The 13,243-nt window shown below is 38.1% G+C and overlaps 1 protein-coding gene across 1 annotated transcript in view; it reads left to right on the forward strand.

Moving 5' to 3' along the window:
* The window catches only part of Mtmr8 (myotubularin related protein 8), a 33,086-nt gene extending 24,296 nt beyond the window's left edge, over positions 1 to 8,790 (forward strand). The window contains 2 exon segments of the mRNA XM_013502805.1: positions 8,256 to 8,498; positions 8,500 to 8,790. Of these exon segments, the coding sequence (XP_013358259.1) occupies positions 8,256 to 8,498; positions 8,500 to 8,790 (534 nt within the window).
* The last annotated feature ends 4,453 nt before the right edge of the window (positions 8,791 to 13,243 follow it).

Below are 13,243 nucleotides of genomic sequence, written 5' to 3' on the forward strand. Positions count from 1 at the left end.
GAGCTCATAAAAATATTTCATGCAGGCCTGTGTCATGGATCTGCTCTGGGAAGGCCCAAAGATCAGTGGTGGAGTCTAGTAAGTCTATGCCAGCAGAATGAAGGATCTGTGCTAGCAGGCTGAGGGATCTGCACTGGAACCAGGAAGCAATGTTCAAAGTAAGAACCACAGCTCCCCCAAAAGGTACCACAGCCATCCTCAGCAACAGTGAGGTCCCTAGCTCCTATGATGATCAGGAAAGCCAAGTTCCCATAAGGAAAGCCAATATGACAAGCTTCTCCAGGAAACTGAGCTGTGCACCTTCTTCCCATCCAGAGCCAGGAAGTGATGCTCAGAGTGAGGACCAGAGCTCTCCCAAAGTAAACCGAAGCCATTCTCAGCGACAACAAGGTCCTGTGCTCCTTTGAGGATGCAAACAGCCAAGTTCATCAGGAAAGCCAGCATGACAAGCTCTTAGAAGAAAACCAGCAGCTCCTTATAGCTTCTCTCTGCTTCCAACAGGCTCCCAACAGCCTCTTCCAGCTCCCAACAGTCTTACTTCTTCTTCTCCTGTTCTGTCTCTTATGCTGCTGGCAACAATCCTCAGGTGGGCCTCCCATACCCAGAGCTATGCTTACTCAGTTCAGCTGAGTGTTATAAGTTGACCACCAGAGGTCAGTCCACCACACTAATAAAGCTCAAGAGCAATGCTAGTGAAAATGGAGGTAGAGGGTATAGGAAAATGAAAGATGTAAAATTTGAGAAATAACAGAGAAAGATATGAAGGAAGAAAGAATAGTGAGATAAAAATTCCTATTAAATAGTAATAGAAAATTAATACATTTTCTATTATAGGTAAAAATAACAGAAAAGAAGAAAAATTTAAAACAATGAACAAAAGAAAAAAAAAGAACTCCTCCCTTCCCCCAAAGAAAATAATGAAGAGAATAGATGAGTCAAAAAACATGCCTCCTTATGTTTGAATGAGTGGTTTCTTTCCAGCATCTCCAGTAACGGAATCCACTAGGTAAGGGTGAGGAATAGTGAGCTACTTCTAAGACCCACTTTTGTTCCACACTCACATTTTTTGTGTGTAAATTTTGAATTTTCTCCTGTCTTTCTTGCTCAGCATTCTGGGTTCTTGATGTTCTCCTTGGAGCTGTAGTCACTCTGGCCTCTCCCAGGTTTCATGTCCTTCTGTACAACATAAGTCATGATGTTCTCTACCTAATTCTGTAGGCTTTGGCTTTGTGAGGTGCCTGCCCTGCTACAGAAGCCCTGCTTTCAATACACCGTAGGCTCAGGCAACCATCCAAATGTAGGTGTATGACTGATCACATTACCAGATATGTAAAGCAAATAGACCACTGAAGTCAGTGCTGGATGTAGGCAACAGGGTGCCACTAGAGTGGGCAGGGTCAGTAGTCTGCTGAATTTAGTGCCAGAACTTCCACTCCCTGCCCTATCTGAAAGCCACACACAACCCACCTGGCCTCTCACTAAAGAGGGTGTGACCACTGTGATCTTTGCAGCATGAGTTTAAACTTCTTAGTGGGGTTTATATTTAGCTCATGCCTTCTCCATAACTGTCTCTTATGGCTGCCCCCCATCCAGTCACTGTGGTAGCTTGATGCCAGAAACTCTGAAGTGTAGTTGTTCTGTAGTGTAGTCTTAAACATTTACATCCTTTTCACAGTGGATCCTCATTAAACTCTCTCAAATATGTCATTCACGTACTAGATTTCTTCTCCATCTCTAGTCTGCAATGTGGAAGGAGTCACTTTCAAACTGTTTTTCATACTGTTTTTGGAATACAATAACTGTGGGATATTCTTGATGCCAGCACTACTGTCTTGTTCCATTTTTCCTCCCTGGAGCGGCAAATCCTTTCTGGGTTTATCTGGTGTCAATGGACATGTGTCTTCCCCAAGAGCTGGGGTTTCTTTCCCTACTGCTTCATTCTTTTCTCTGTGCTGTGTTTTATTTACTCAACTCCTTTGCAGTATCTAATTTTCATGTCAACTTCCTCTTGATTTCCAGAGATCTAGTTATTTTCTTTCTCTTCAACTAGCTTATTATTTTCTTTCTTCTATTCTTTCATTCCAGGTCTCAAAAAGGCTGTGTTTTATTAATTTATTATTATTACTTTTTAAACAGGACATTGCTATGAAGTTCACTTTGTCCTTGAAATCACTATGGAGCCAAGGCTGGCCTCAAACTCATGGTGATCTGCCTGCTTCAGCCTCCCAAGTGCTGGTATTACAGGCATGGACCACTATGGCCAGATTCAGGGAAGTTGTGTTTTGTTGCTGGTCTGTACTCACCTATTTTTAATCCTTAAGTGTAGTCTTGATTTGCAGCTGTCTGATGACTAAAGTAACTGAACAATTTTTTTGTATATTTATTGGCCATTTGTACATTTTAGGGAAAGTATCTGTTGAGAATATTTGTACATTTTATAATTTGATTACCTGCTTTGTCAAGCTTTTTTTTTTTTACTATATTACAGGGTTATATGTGTGTAAAATTAATAACTGCTAATATATTCTCTCATTTTGTATGTTGCCTTTATACTATATTGTTTCCTTTATTCTTAAGAGGCTAGTTTGTTATAGTCCCATTTGTCAATTCTTCCTTTTGTTTCCTGTGCTTTTGGTGTTTTCACCAAGAAATTGTTGCCTGCACCATTATCTTTAACTGTTTCCCCTGTATTTTCCTTTAGTAGTTTCATATTTTAAATTCATTAATGTCTTTAATCCATTTTCAGATGATTCCTGTACAAGATGAGGTATAAGGATGAAGTTACAATCTTCAGTATGTGTGTATTCAGTTTTACCTGTACCATTTGTTGAAGTTGGTGTCTTTTCTCCAAGGTATCTTTTAGGACCTTTGTCAAGAATTAGATGGTTGCAGGTACCCATGTTTATTTCTAGGTCCTGTCTTCTATTTCATTGAGCTATTTATTTTTTATGACAGTATCATGCTGTTTGGATGCAATGACTGTCAGATTTCAAAATCAAATATTGTGATACCTTCAGCATTATTTTGCTCTGGATTACTTTGCTATCAGGTTCTTGTGTGTTTATATGTGAAATTTAGAATTGTTATTTTCATTCCATAATCTTTCACCTCCTCGGTCAGCTTTTGTATTCGCTACCTTTTTCATTGCTGGGACAAAATACCGGGCAGGAACATCTTATAAAGAAAGGATATATTTTAGCTCATGGTTTCAGAGGTTTTGATCCTTGGTCCACTGGATACAAAGAAGAAGCACCATGGCAGAGGAGCATGGTGAAGGAACACTGCATAACTTATGACTTCCAGGAAGCAGAGTGATGGGAAAAGAGCTAGAGAGAAAGAAGCCTGGGACCAGATATAGTCCCCAAAGTCACATTCCAATGACCCACTCAGATATGTTCAGAAGGGTGCTTTACTAATCTGTCTCTCAAGCCAATCAAGTTGATAATCAAGGTTAATCATTAGATTTATTTATAGGTTTTGTTTTGTTTGAGGCTACTGTGAATGGGATTGTTTTCCTGATTTTTTCTCTGTTAATTCATTAATGGTGTATAGAAAAATTATTGAATTTTGTGTATTGATTTTGTGTGCTGCTACTATGTAGAACTTATCAGTTATAGAATATTTAGTGGAGTCTTTAGATTTTTCTAAGTATTGACTCATATAATCAGCAAATAGGAATGATTTGACTTACTCATTTCCCGTTTGCATACCTTTTATTTTTCTCTTACCTAATTACTGTGACTAAAATTTCAAGTACCATAAAATGGCTTGTCATTTTGGATGCCGAAGGCAAAGCCCCAAGCCTCACCCTTCCCAGGGAGCTCACTGAAGGTCTCTAGGATCCCTAGATTTCCTTGGTGTCAGGCTTGCCCCATGATCACAGCAGGAGGTGGACCACTGGGTCCTGGATCCCCAGGCAATTGATGGAGTGCACAGCTCTGATGACAACCCTATGGAGGCAGAATGCTGGCCTTCAGGACCAGGGTCCCCAGTTGAGGGTTTGCAGGCCTCTACCGCAAACCACAATGTCAGTGGAACATGGGATGCTGGTCCACACAGGCAATTGACTGAGGGTGTACGGCTTCAGCTGTGCACCACAATGTCAGTGGAACATGGGGCACTGGGACCAGAGACCTTAGGCACTTGATGTTGTATACCTGTCTCTTCTGGGCCTCAGGCATGAACCGTGATGTTGGTGGAACACAGGGCACCAGTCTGAGTTCCCCAGGTGGCCGACTGAGGGAGCGCAGGCCTCAGCCTTGACCCACAATGTCAGTAGAATGTAAAGTACCTGCTGGAGTTCCCCAGGTGGTTGACTGAGGGTGCCTGGGCCTCAGCCATGAACTCTCTTTTATTGTCGAGAGACAATTTTATCCTATATTGAATTCTTCAATGGCAGTTTAGGTTTTTTCTTTAAACACTTGGATTGTGTCATCCTGACATGCTAGGTTTTTGTTGAAAAGTCTTACAGGGAGTTTTCCTTACATATGACATATCACTTTTTTCTGTATTAAACAACTTTCCTGTTGCTAAAACATTCCTGACACCTGCAATTTAAAGGAAGAGAGCTTACTTGGCTCACCCTTGGCCCACAAGGGTTCAGTCCAGCAACATCTAGCTGGCAGTAAGGCAGAAGCATTAAAATGGAAAAGGATGTTGGTGCAAAGCTGCTTATTTTATATCATCTGGGAAGCAGAGCAGGAGAACAGTGCCAGAGAGGAAGGGACCAAGGCCTATATACAGTATCCAAGGTGATGCCTCAATGATCTACCTAGACACACTCAAAAGTAGGCTTTACTAATCTTCTGGGTGTTTCTCAATCCAGTTAAATTGGCATATCACAATTAACTGTCACAAATTTCCTTGTGAGAAATTCAAATGCTGAGATGTGAAACCAGTCACAGTGAAACTGGTAGGAAAAGCAGAAACACTCAACATAATCCCAGTGTCACAGGGTACACAGAATGAACCCCAAATGAACCCTAAATTTTAGCTTCTATGAAAGGAAGATTGCCATATTTCTCAACTGTTTCAGGAGCTGATAGTGTCTGGCATATGATACCCTGGAGACTGCAGAAAACAAGCATGTGGGCAAACAACATAGCTTCTGTCCTGAGTTCAACAAAGAGGGAGTTCAACAAAGAGGGAGTTCAACAAAGAGGGAGTGGTTGAAAATCTTGCCTTCTAGATTCTCCTTGGGGAGGGAAAATGTTGGACCATGCATGTAATATTTCAACTTTTTGAGAAGCTGTAGGCAGACATCTGTGTTTCCTGTCTAGGAGCACTGATGTAATTGGGCACACTCTAATTACTTGGGCATTTCTATGAACAAGACAGCACTTTAGACTAAAAGGAAAGTTTGAGTGACCTATAGAAACACTGGAAAGGGTGATTGGTGAGGGTTTTCTCTCATACATGACCAACTGAAGTAAGACTAAAGAAATGGCACTTTTTTCTTAATGCAGCATACATAGAATCAGAGAAAAAAATTTAAAGTGTGGGAGCTGGGTGTGGTGGCATATGCTTGTAATCCTAGCACTTGGGAGGCTGAGTCAGGAGGATTGCTGTGAGTTAGAGGCCAGCCTGGGCTACATAGTGAATTCATGGCCATGCTGGACTGCATAGTGAAACCCTGTCTCAAAAACGCAAAAATATAAACATGGGAAACACAACCTACACAAAAGAAAAAGGAAAACTCTAGAAATTGATTTTAACAAAGTGGAAATATATTAATTATACAGCAAGATTCAAAATACTCATGATTGAAAGACTCAATGAGTTCAGGGCAATAATCCATGAATGAAATAAACATTTCAAAGAAGAGGCAGAAATTTTAAAAAAGTGTTTTTAAAACTACAGTAAGACCCCTACTTATGAATAAGATTTGTTCTGGGAAAAGGTTCATAAGTCACTTTCACTAAGTCTGACTACACCTTTGACAGAAATATATAGTTAAAGTATAAAAAATCAAATACACATACACATACAAATACTGGAAGTCTTTGTCTGAAGTGCAATAAGTCAGACTAAAAAAGATATGAATCACTTTTTTCCCCTAATGAGAGGAGAAATGTCCCCAAGAGATTTTCTTGCCCCTTCTGGGTAGGTCTAGCTTATTTGGAATTGAATTAGTACTTGTAGAATTCTGCCTGGCTAGCACACTATACCCCTTGGCTTCTAAGTGTCCTGTGCTTACAAAGCTCAGGGCATAACTTCTTATCTTTCTATAATGTAGTAAATATTGCCCCCAGTTAGTTAAAAAAGTGGATTAGCTCTTCTTTAGTTCTGGGTAGAATGATTAGGTGAAATAAGAGGAAATGACAAAGAAATTACACTGGCATTTATTATTCATCAAGAAAATAAGTAAAATTCTTTCAGCGTAGAGCTAAGAACAATGTACTTGGGAAATGTCCAATTAGGAAAATCCTTATCAAAGAAGATTCTTGTTCCCTTCCCATGTAGAGAGCAAACTCTAATCATTGAACAACAATGCTGTCTTTGTTGATTTTGTCTAACAGTGACAACAAAATCAAAGTTGGACATTTGCTTTAATTACAAGTTAAACAAGTCAACAGGGTTTCTATTTAAAATATGGAGCATGTTGAGCTACTCATGGAATCTAGGGATACCTAAGGATTTATTTCAAGGGCACGGAAGGGATATATCTTGGAAAAGAATTCTTAGAGAAGGTGCACTATTTAGGAACTGGATATGAACTCACTTTATGCCAGATAAGAGATAGCCTCTTTGCTCCTAATAAGTAAATAATTATCTTTTTATTGTGAAAATAAATGTTTTGCTTATACCTGATCTCAAATTTTAAATTTCCTGTTGGGAGCTAACAATTGGTTCTTTGTACAAAATTTAAAATACAAAGCATAATTTAAAAGCATAGGAAATAAACAGGCCTGGGAATTGTAGACCTCAGCAGAAGTGAGAAGTAGGGAAACTTCTTAGGGGCTCTGACCTCTAACTATTAGCAGCATTTTCTACAAGGTCCTCAGAGAAGGCTCCCTCTTCTAGAATCAGCCTGCTCACTTATCCTTAAATTTTTGAAGGACAGTCATTTCAGATAGACTCATGTCACTCTCTGGACAAATACACATACACACACATACCCTTTTATATCTGTATCTGTACCTATATATCTCTATTTATCTATATATTTAATTTTACTTTTTAATAGTAAAGAAAACAAAAAATGACCATAATATTATCACACATTTAATTCTATTGATGTTTTGGAAAAGACAACTGTAAAGTCAGAAAATACAGAATAAAATACAAAAAGAAAACTTTAAAAGATACCCTCAACCACCTCACCATCCAGTATCTCTATGGGTTATTAATATTTTTGGTAAAAATCACTCTGCTTTCCAGGATTTGATTGTGATTTCCAGGAAAATAAAAATGGCAGAAGCTCTTAATTAAAGTTCATGAGCCCATAGGTAACCGTAGATGAGCTTTCAAGATCTGTGAATCCCCTTAAATTATGTCTAAAAGTGTGTGTGTGTGTGTGTGTGTGTGTGTGTGTGTGTGTGTGCACGCATGTGCGTGTGTGTGTGTGTATGCAACACAGAAACATACCTATATTTTTCTGAAGGAGGTATCTATCACTTACTTCATATTTTCAGGCAGGTGCTTGTGCCAATGAGCTATATCCCCAGCCCTCTTGCTTCATATTTTCAGAGGGCCTATGATCCCAAAAATATCATTAGAGTAAAGTATAGTGAGTCATTGTTATTCCTGAAAGTGAAAACATACTTAGGAGGTAGCATGAAGTAGTAAACAAGTCATAGGCTTTGGAAATAACAAGATATAGGTTCAGACCCTAGCTTTTCACTTCCTAAATGTGTAGTTTTGAGTGGCTTACTAAACTTCTCTGAGCCTGTTTCCTCTGTTTTTGTTGTAAAATATAGTTAACATCTAATAGATTCTTATAAGAGTAAAAGTAAATACTATAAGTACCCACCACACAGAAGCATTCAATAAATGTTAGTGATCATTTCCCTTTCCCTCCTTAATTGCAGAATAACTGAATTCATCAGAAAAGAGGACGTTTATGGATATAAGACTTTTGAAGTTCTTTCATGACAAGCGATAAGGGAAAAACTGTTTGGGAGGATGGAGCAGGGACAAAAAGTAATTTGCTGTCATATAAATGATAGCTGCAGGATCTTTGCAGGTCAATGTAATATTTGCCCAGTATACTCTTTGTCTTTTTCTTCTTCAACTATTCTTTGATTCTGAGACAGAAGCTGCAAGCTTATGATGAGCCATCAGAATAGGTCTGTACCTGCTCTCAGTTGGAGAATTTATTACTCAAGTATCTGGGAAGGGCTTTGATCAATCCTCTTGGCTTTATTGGTATTGATGGAGACTTAAATACCTTGATGAAGAATGGAACCATTTCCAGGGAAGGCCTCTGAGCTCAGGTGGATCAAGCAGAAAGCCAGTGTATAGACCTTTACCATAACTGCTGTAGGATCATGAGCAGCCTTAAAGGCCATAAATATATCTGGGTATTTGGACATCTCTGGAGCCATGGCCATCTCTGGAGATGCAGATATCTTTAGGGCCATTGACTTTTGTGAAGATAAAGGCATTTTTGGAGCTATGGGTTTCTCTGAAGATTTGAATATCTCTGATGTCACTAGTACTCTTGGAAACATGGATACTTTTGAGGCCAAGTGCTTCTTTAGAAATATTGGCATCTCCAGAGGCACAGGCTTCTCTGAGACCAGGTGCTTCTCTGGAAGTATGGATTTCTCTGACAGCATGGGCATCTGAGAAATACAAGAATCTTCAAAATCACAAGTATCTCCAAGGCCAGCAACAAGCTGGCAGGCTTCTCCAAGCAACAACAAGTTAGCTACTCACTTTCTTCTTTGCTAGTGATACCTATAGTAGCCATAATGATTTCTTGTCCCACACAAGACTATTCTACTTTTCCAGTTGGTTTAAGTGGATGATATCCGGGCATCCCTCCCCCACTTAAAAATCTACAAGGAAACATAGGGCCTTTACTGATTAGGTGAGCAGTATATTCATGCTAAGCAGTCCATAGTGAAAGCAAGAGAAATAATTTTACTTTGCTAAAAAGGGATTTAACTTTAGAAACACTTCCTTTCAACTGAGATGCTTACTAGGCTGGTTCCACTACATTTTCCTTAATGACCAACCTCCCTGTTTCTCCACCCTCACTGATCTAGCTTGAGACTAATGTAAAAATATTATCACAGTGGAAAATTACAGCCCTGTTAAAAGGATGTAGAGATGGTATACAGCAGATAAATTAATTGCAGAACGTTGTAAATGAAAATTTACTCCCAGATATGCTTAGTCATGAGATGGTAGCTCACATTAACAATATAGACCTTAATATTTCTCTGAGAAATAAGTCAAAATCATCTGTAATTATCAGCATGAATGCATGTATCTTTGGAAGTTTAGAACATTTAAAGAAAGTTTTCTTAAGATATAACAAACAGTTGCTCACTCCAACCTGCACCCCAGTTTGGTCTTGTGATAACGCTCATTTAGCCATTCCTCTTTTACATAGCTAACACATAGATAAACTTGACTCCACTAAAGTATAAAATGTTTAATTTCAAATTTGTGGGATCTGAATTAGTATTGCTTGGCATTATCATCATCAGTCCAGAAAACAAGTGAAAATCGCAGTGTTCTTACTCTGCCCAAGATATACGCAATGTGTTTACCTAGGTTTTGTAAAATAGGCCCTTTAGGATAGTCTTATCTATACATAAACATAAAGTTTATGGATTTTCAAAAAACACAATAGTCACTACTTCTTAAATATGGTAGGTTTATTACCTTTTGCTAACATACACTTCTGCAAAACAATATTTTTAGAGCAGGTCTATCAATTCCTGAAGGAAAGTGTGTGTTCTTCCTAAACATGAGATTATTTTCCTCCTTGTGATTAATACACTTCCTGGTATTTCATCTTTCCTTTGACTGTGCAGTCATGATTTTACCACTTCTGTATGCTTTGGCAGTTTGGATCATGCTCTATGTCTGTGATGGCAAAATTTTTAGAGACTAAGTGACCAAAATGCAACCCAAAATTCACTTATTTATCACAAAGTGGCAACACTGTAATTAAAGCTGAATATCCAGTGCTTGGCTGCTAGGGCAACTTGGCTTTCCTGCTGACACAGAGGGCTCTATGTGCTAGCTATGGCACTCGTGCCATAGGTTTGCAATCATTGCTCTATGTATTATCAGCATTTCTAGAACTATTAATACCAACAGAATCCAGGTCCTCACCCACAATGTCTACTCTAAATGCTCTATGTCTGGTGTAAGCTAAAAGGTTGGAAGACTTAAAGAGCCACCTATGTTGACTACATCATCCAGTTGGGAACCATCTAAAGAATCATCCTATTAGGTGCTTTTCTTTGAAAGAGGTATCTTTTAATTTAGATGTATAATTTTTTTCTTTGGTGGTACTTGGGAATGAACCTAGGTCCTCTGCACTGAGCTATATCTCCAGCCCATTTTTAAATGTGAAACAGTCTCACTCCATTGCCCCAGCCTCCAAGAGTGCTAACTTTCACTTCCTAGCTTCCTTATGTATAGCTCCCCAGCCTCTTTTATGTTTTGAGACAAGGACTCACTAAGTTGTGCAGACTGGCTTCAAATTTGTGATACCCTTGCCTCAGCCTCCCTAGTAGCTGGGATTACAGATATGCACCACTAAGCCCAGTTTAGGTGTGTAATTTATGTGTAGGACAGAAAACCCAAAATAGATATTTTTTCTTTTTTATTCAGGATAACTTCTTGTTTTTTGAAGTAAGTTCTCTCTATGTAGTTTAGGCTGACTTGGACTCACTATGTAGCACAGGCTGGCCCCAAACTCACAGCAACCCTCCTGCCTGAGCCTCCCAAGTGCTGAGACTACAGTTGTGCACCACCACACCCAGCCAGCTTCTTGAGTTCTTAACCAGAACCCAAAACAACTCTTCTTTAGAGGAAGAACTCATTTTGCTTGTCTTCTACATATGTAAATAGACGTAATTTTTCTACTTACCTTCTTTTTGTAGCTGTATTAATTCTGAATTTTCGAAGAACTATAAACTATTTGGGTCTTTTCCATTCATAACTAGGGGCCATTTTTCTACTTTTCTTGATAGTTGCAATTATAGATTTTAAAGTATCAAAATGATCTTGTATTCTCTCTGATCCCCCTCTTCACAATTTGGTGCTTTGTTTATATAACCTAAATTATCAGAAGTTGCCACTTGTAGTTGTCATTTGACTTCTTCTTACTATTTGAAAAAATGGTATTTATGTACATCATTTCGATATGGAGGGCACGAAGAACCCTGGTTTTGTGAAAGAAGTTGTCAGATAGGATGACAGTACCAGTATGCCACAAGTGAACCTGTTCCAGGTCTTGTTTTATACCCAAGGCTTTCTCTCATATCACAGCCTGTATTTTGCATGGATTAACAAGCATAATACTTAAGATACAGAAAGTTGGTTTCTTTTTATGGGGAAGCAGTTATGGGGAAGACAAAAGGAAAATGGAAAACAACAGTTTTTGTAAATGCTGTAAAAAGCTAGTTTCTTACTTCAGATTTATTTCCAAACATTTTTAAAGAACAGTACTTAGGAGCTGGGCATTGTGGCACACGCCTGTAATCCCAGCACTCCAGAGGCTGAGGCAGAAGGACCGTTGGGAGTTTGAGACCAGCCTGGGCTACAAAGTGAGCTCATGGCCAGTCTGAACTGCATAGCGAGACCCTGTCTCAAAAAGACAAAAAAAAAAAAAAAAAACAAAAAACAGTACTTAGGACCCAAATGTATTTCTTAGATACAAAGAAAAATTAATCATTAATGAAATGTTTTTCAATACAACTTTAAAATCAGAAGTGATAAATAACAACTCTCGCATTTTCAAAAGCAAAAACAAAAATTTTTAAAAACTGCCTTATTCTGACGAGTATCTATGGCCATGGAATCAGTTTCAGCCCCAGGATCTATGTGGTCAGTATTTTTGGTGATATATATATATCCATATATATATATATAGATATAGATATATCTTATATTTAGTCTCATCACCAAACACCTTTCTTATTTTAAAGTTGGATTTAAAATCTGAGAAAAAAAAAAGGGTTTGGTGGAATGTAGGAATTTGTGCACTGGTAAAAACTATCTGCAGTCAGGAACCCACAATTGACAGGAAATTTCTGAATGTAAGTTTTCAGGAGTACTAGAAAATATAATCTATTCATGAATTTCATTTCATACTCTCATATAATACCTATGCTATAAAAGAAATGTGAACCCTTCCTCCACTGTCTAACCCTTCCAGTTCCTAGGAAATTCTGTTCTCATATGACTGCCGTACTCACATACGGAGGCATTTAACCACCTGTCACTGTCTCATCCACTAACCTGACCTCCGCTTCTTGGGTCACCGCTTATCTTCTAAATTTGCGTCAGGATCTATTCCTATGCTGGTGGCCATTCTCAGGTTCTTTATGAATTCCTTTTTTAAAAAAAATCATTATTTACTTAGTTGATGGGATGACAGATTTATCACAATGAACTTTAAAATCCTAAACAACAAACTTTAGTTACAGCTAATAGTCTGACTTTCCAAAGAAGAAATTCAGAACAGGGTTTGCTGTACAAAAGAAAACCTGGATCTCTGTCTAGAACTAACAAAGAAAAACTTTACTTTGGGTGCGTATATGTGGCACATGTGCCATTGGAAAGTAACCTTAGAAATTTTGTTCACTTACCACCAAGTCAGTTGTCATTGCCTGTCAACATGAATAGAACACCTTCAGTCTGAGACACATCTAGTACTTCATAGGAAATGAGATCCTTTCCAGAACACTTTTAGTCAAAAGAAATCTAAGCATCTTTAAAAGGTGCTTTTGAAATCAAATTCCTAAGTACTTAAGCTTGGCCTGAATTTAACATAAATGACTAGTAACTAATTAATAACTTGTCAGTTCTATGTTATATACTAGTTTTTATTAAACACAAAACATCTTTTTTAAAAATTTTATTTCACAGAAGAAAAAAGCAATGAAAACAATGATACAGAATTTCAAAAAAAATCATAGGAAATTAACAGTGGTTATTATATTACATATTGTTATCTTCAAAGTAGTTGCTCAGATTACAAGATATAAGCATGCAAAACTGATCTAACAGTATAAGCACAAACCGTTCTTTTAAATGATTAGAAGTTAGTAGT

Source organism: Chinchilla lanigera, unplaced genomic scaffold, assembly GCF_000276665.1.
Source record: "Chinchilla lanigera isolate Chin_1 unplaced genomic scaffold, ChiLan1.0 scaffold00074, whole genome shotgun sequence".
Lineage (NCBI taxonomy): Eukaryota > Metazoa > Chordata > Mammalia > Rodentia > Chinchillidae > Chinchilla > Chinchilla lanigera.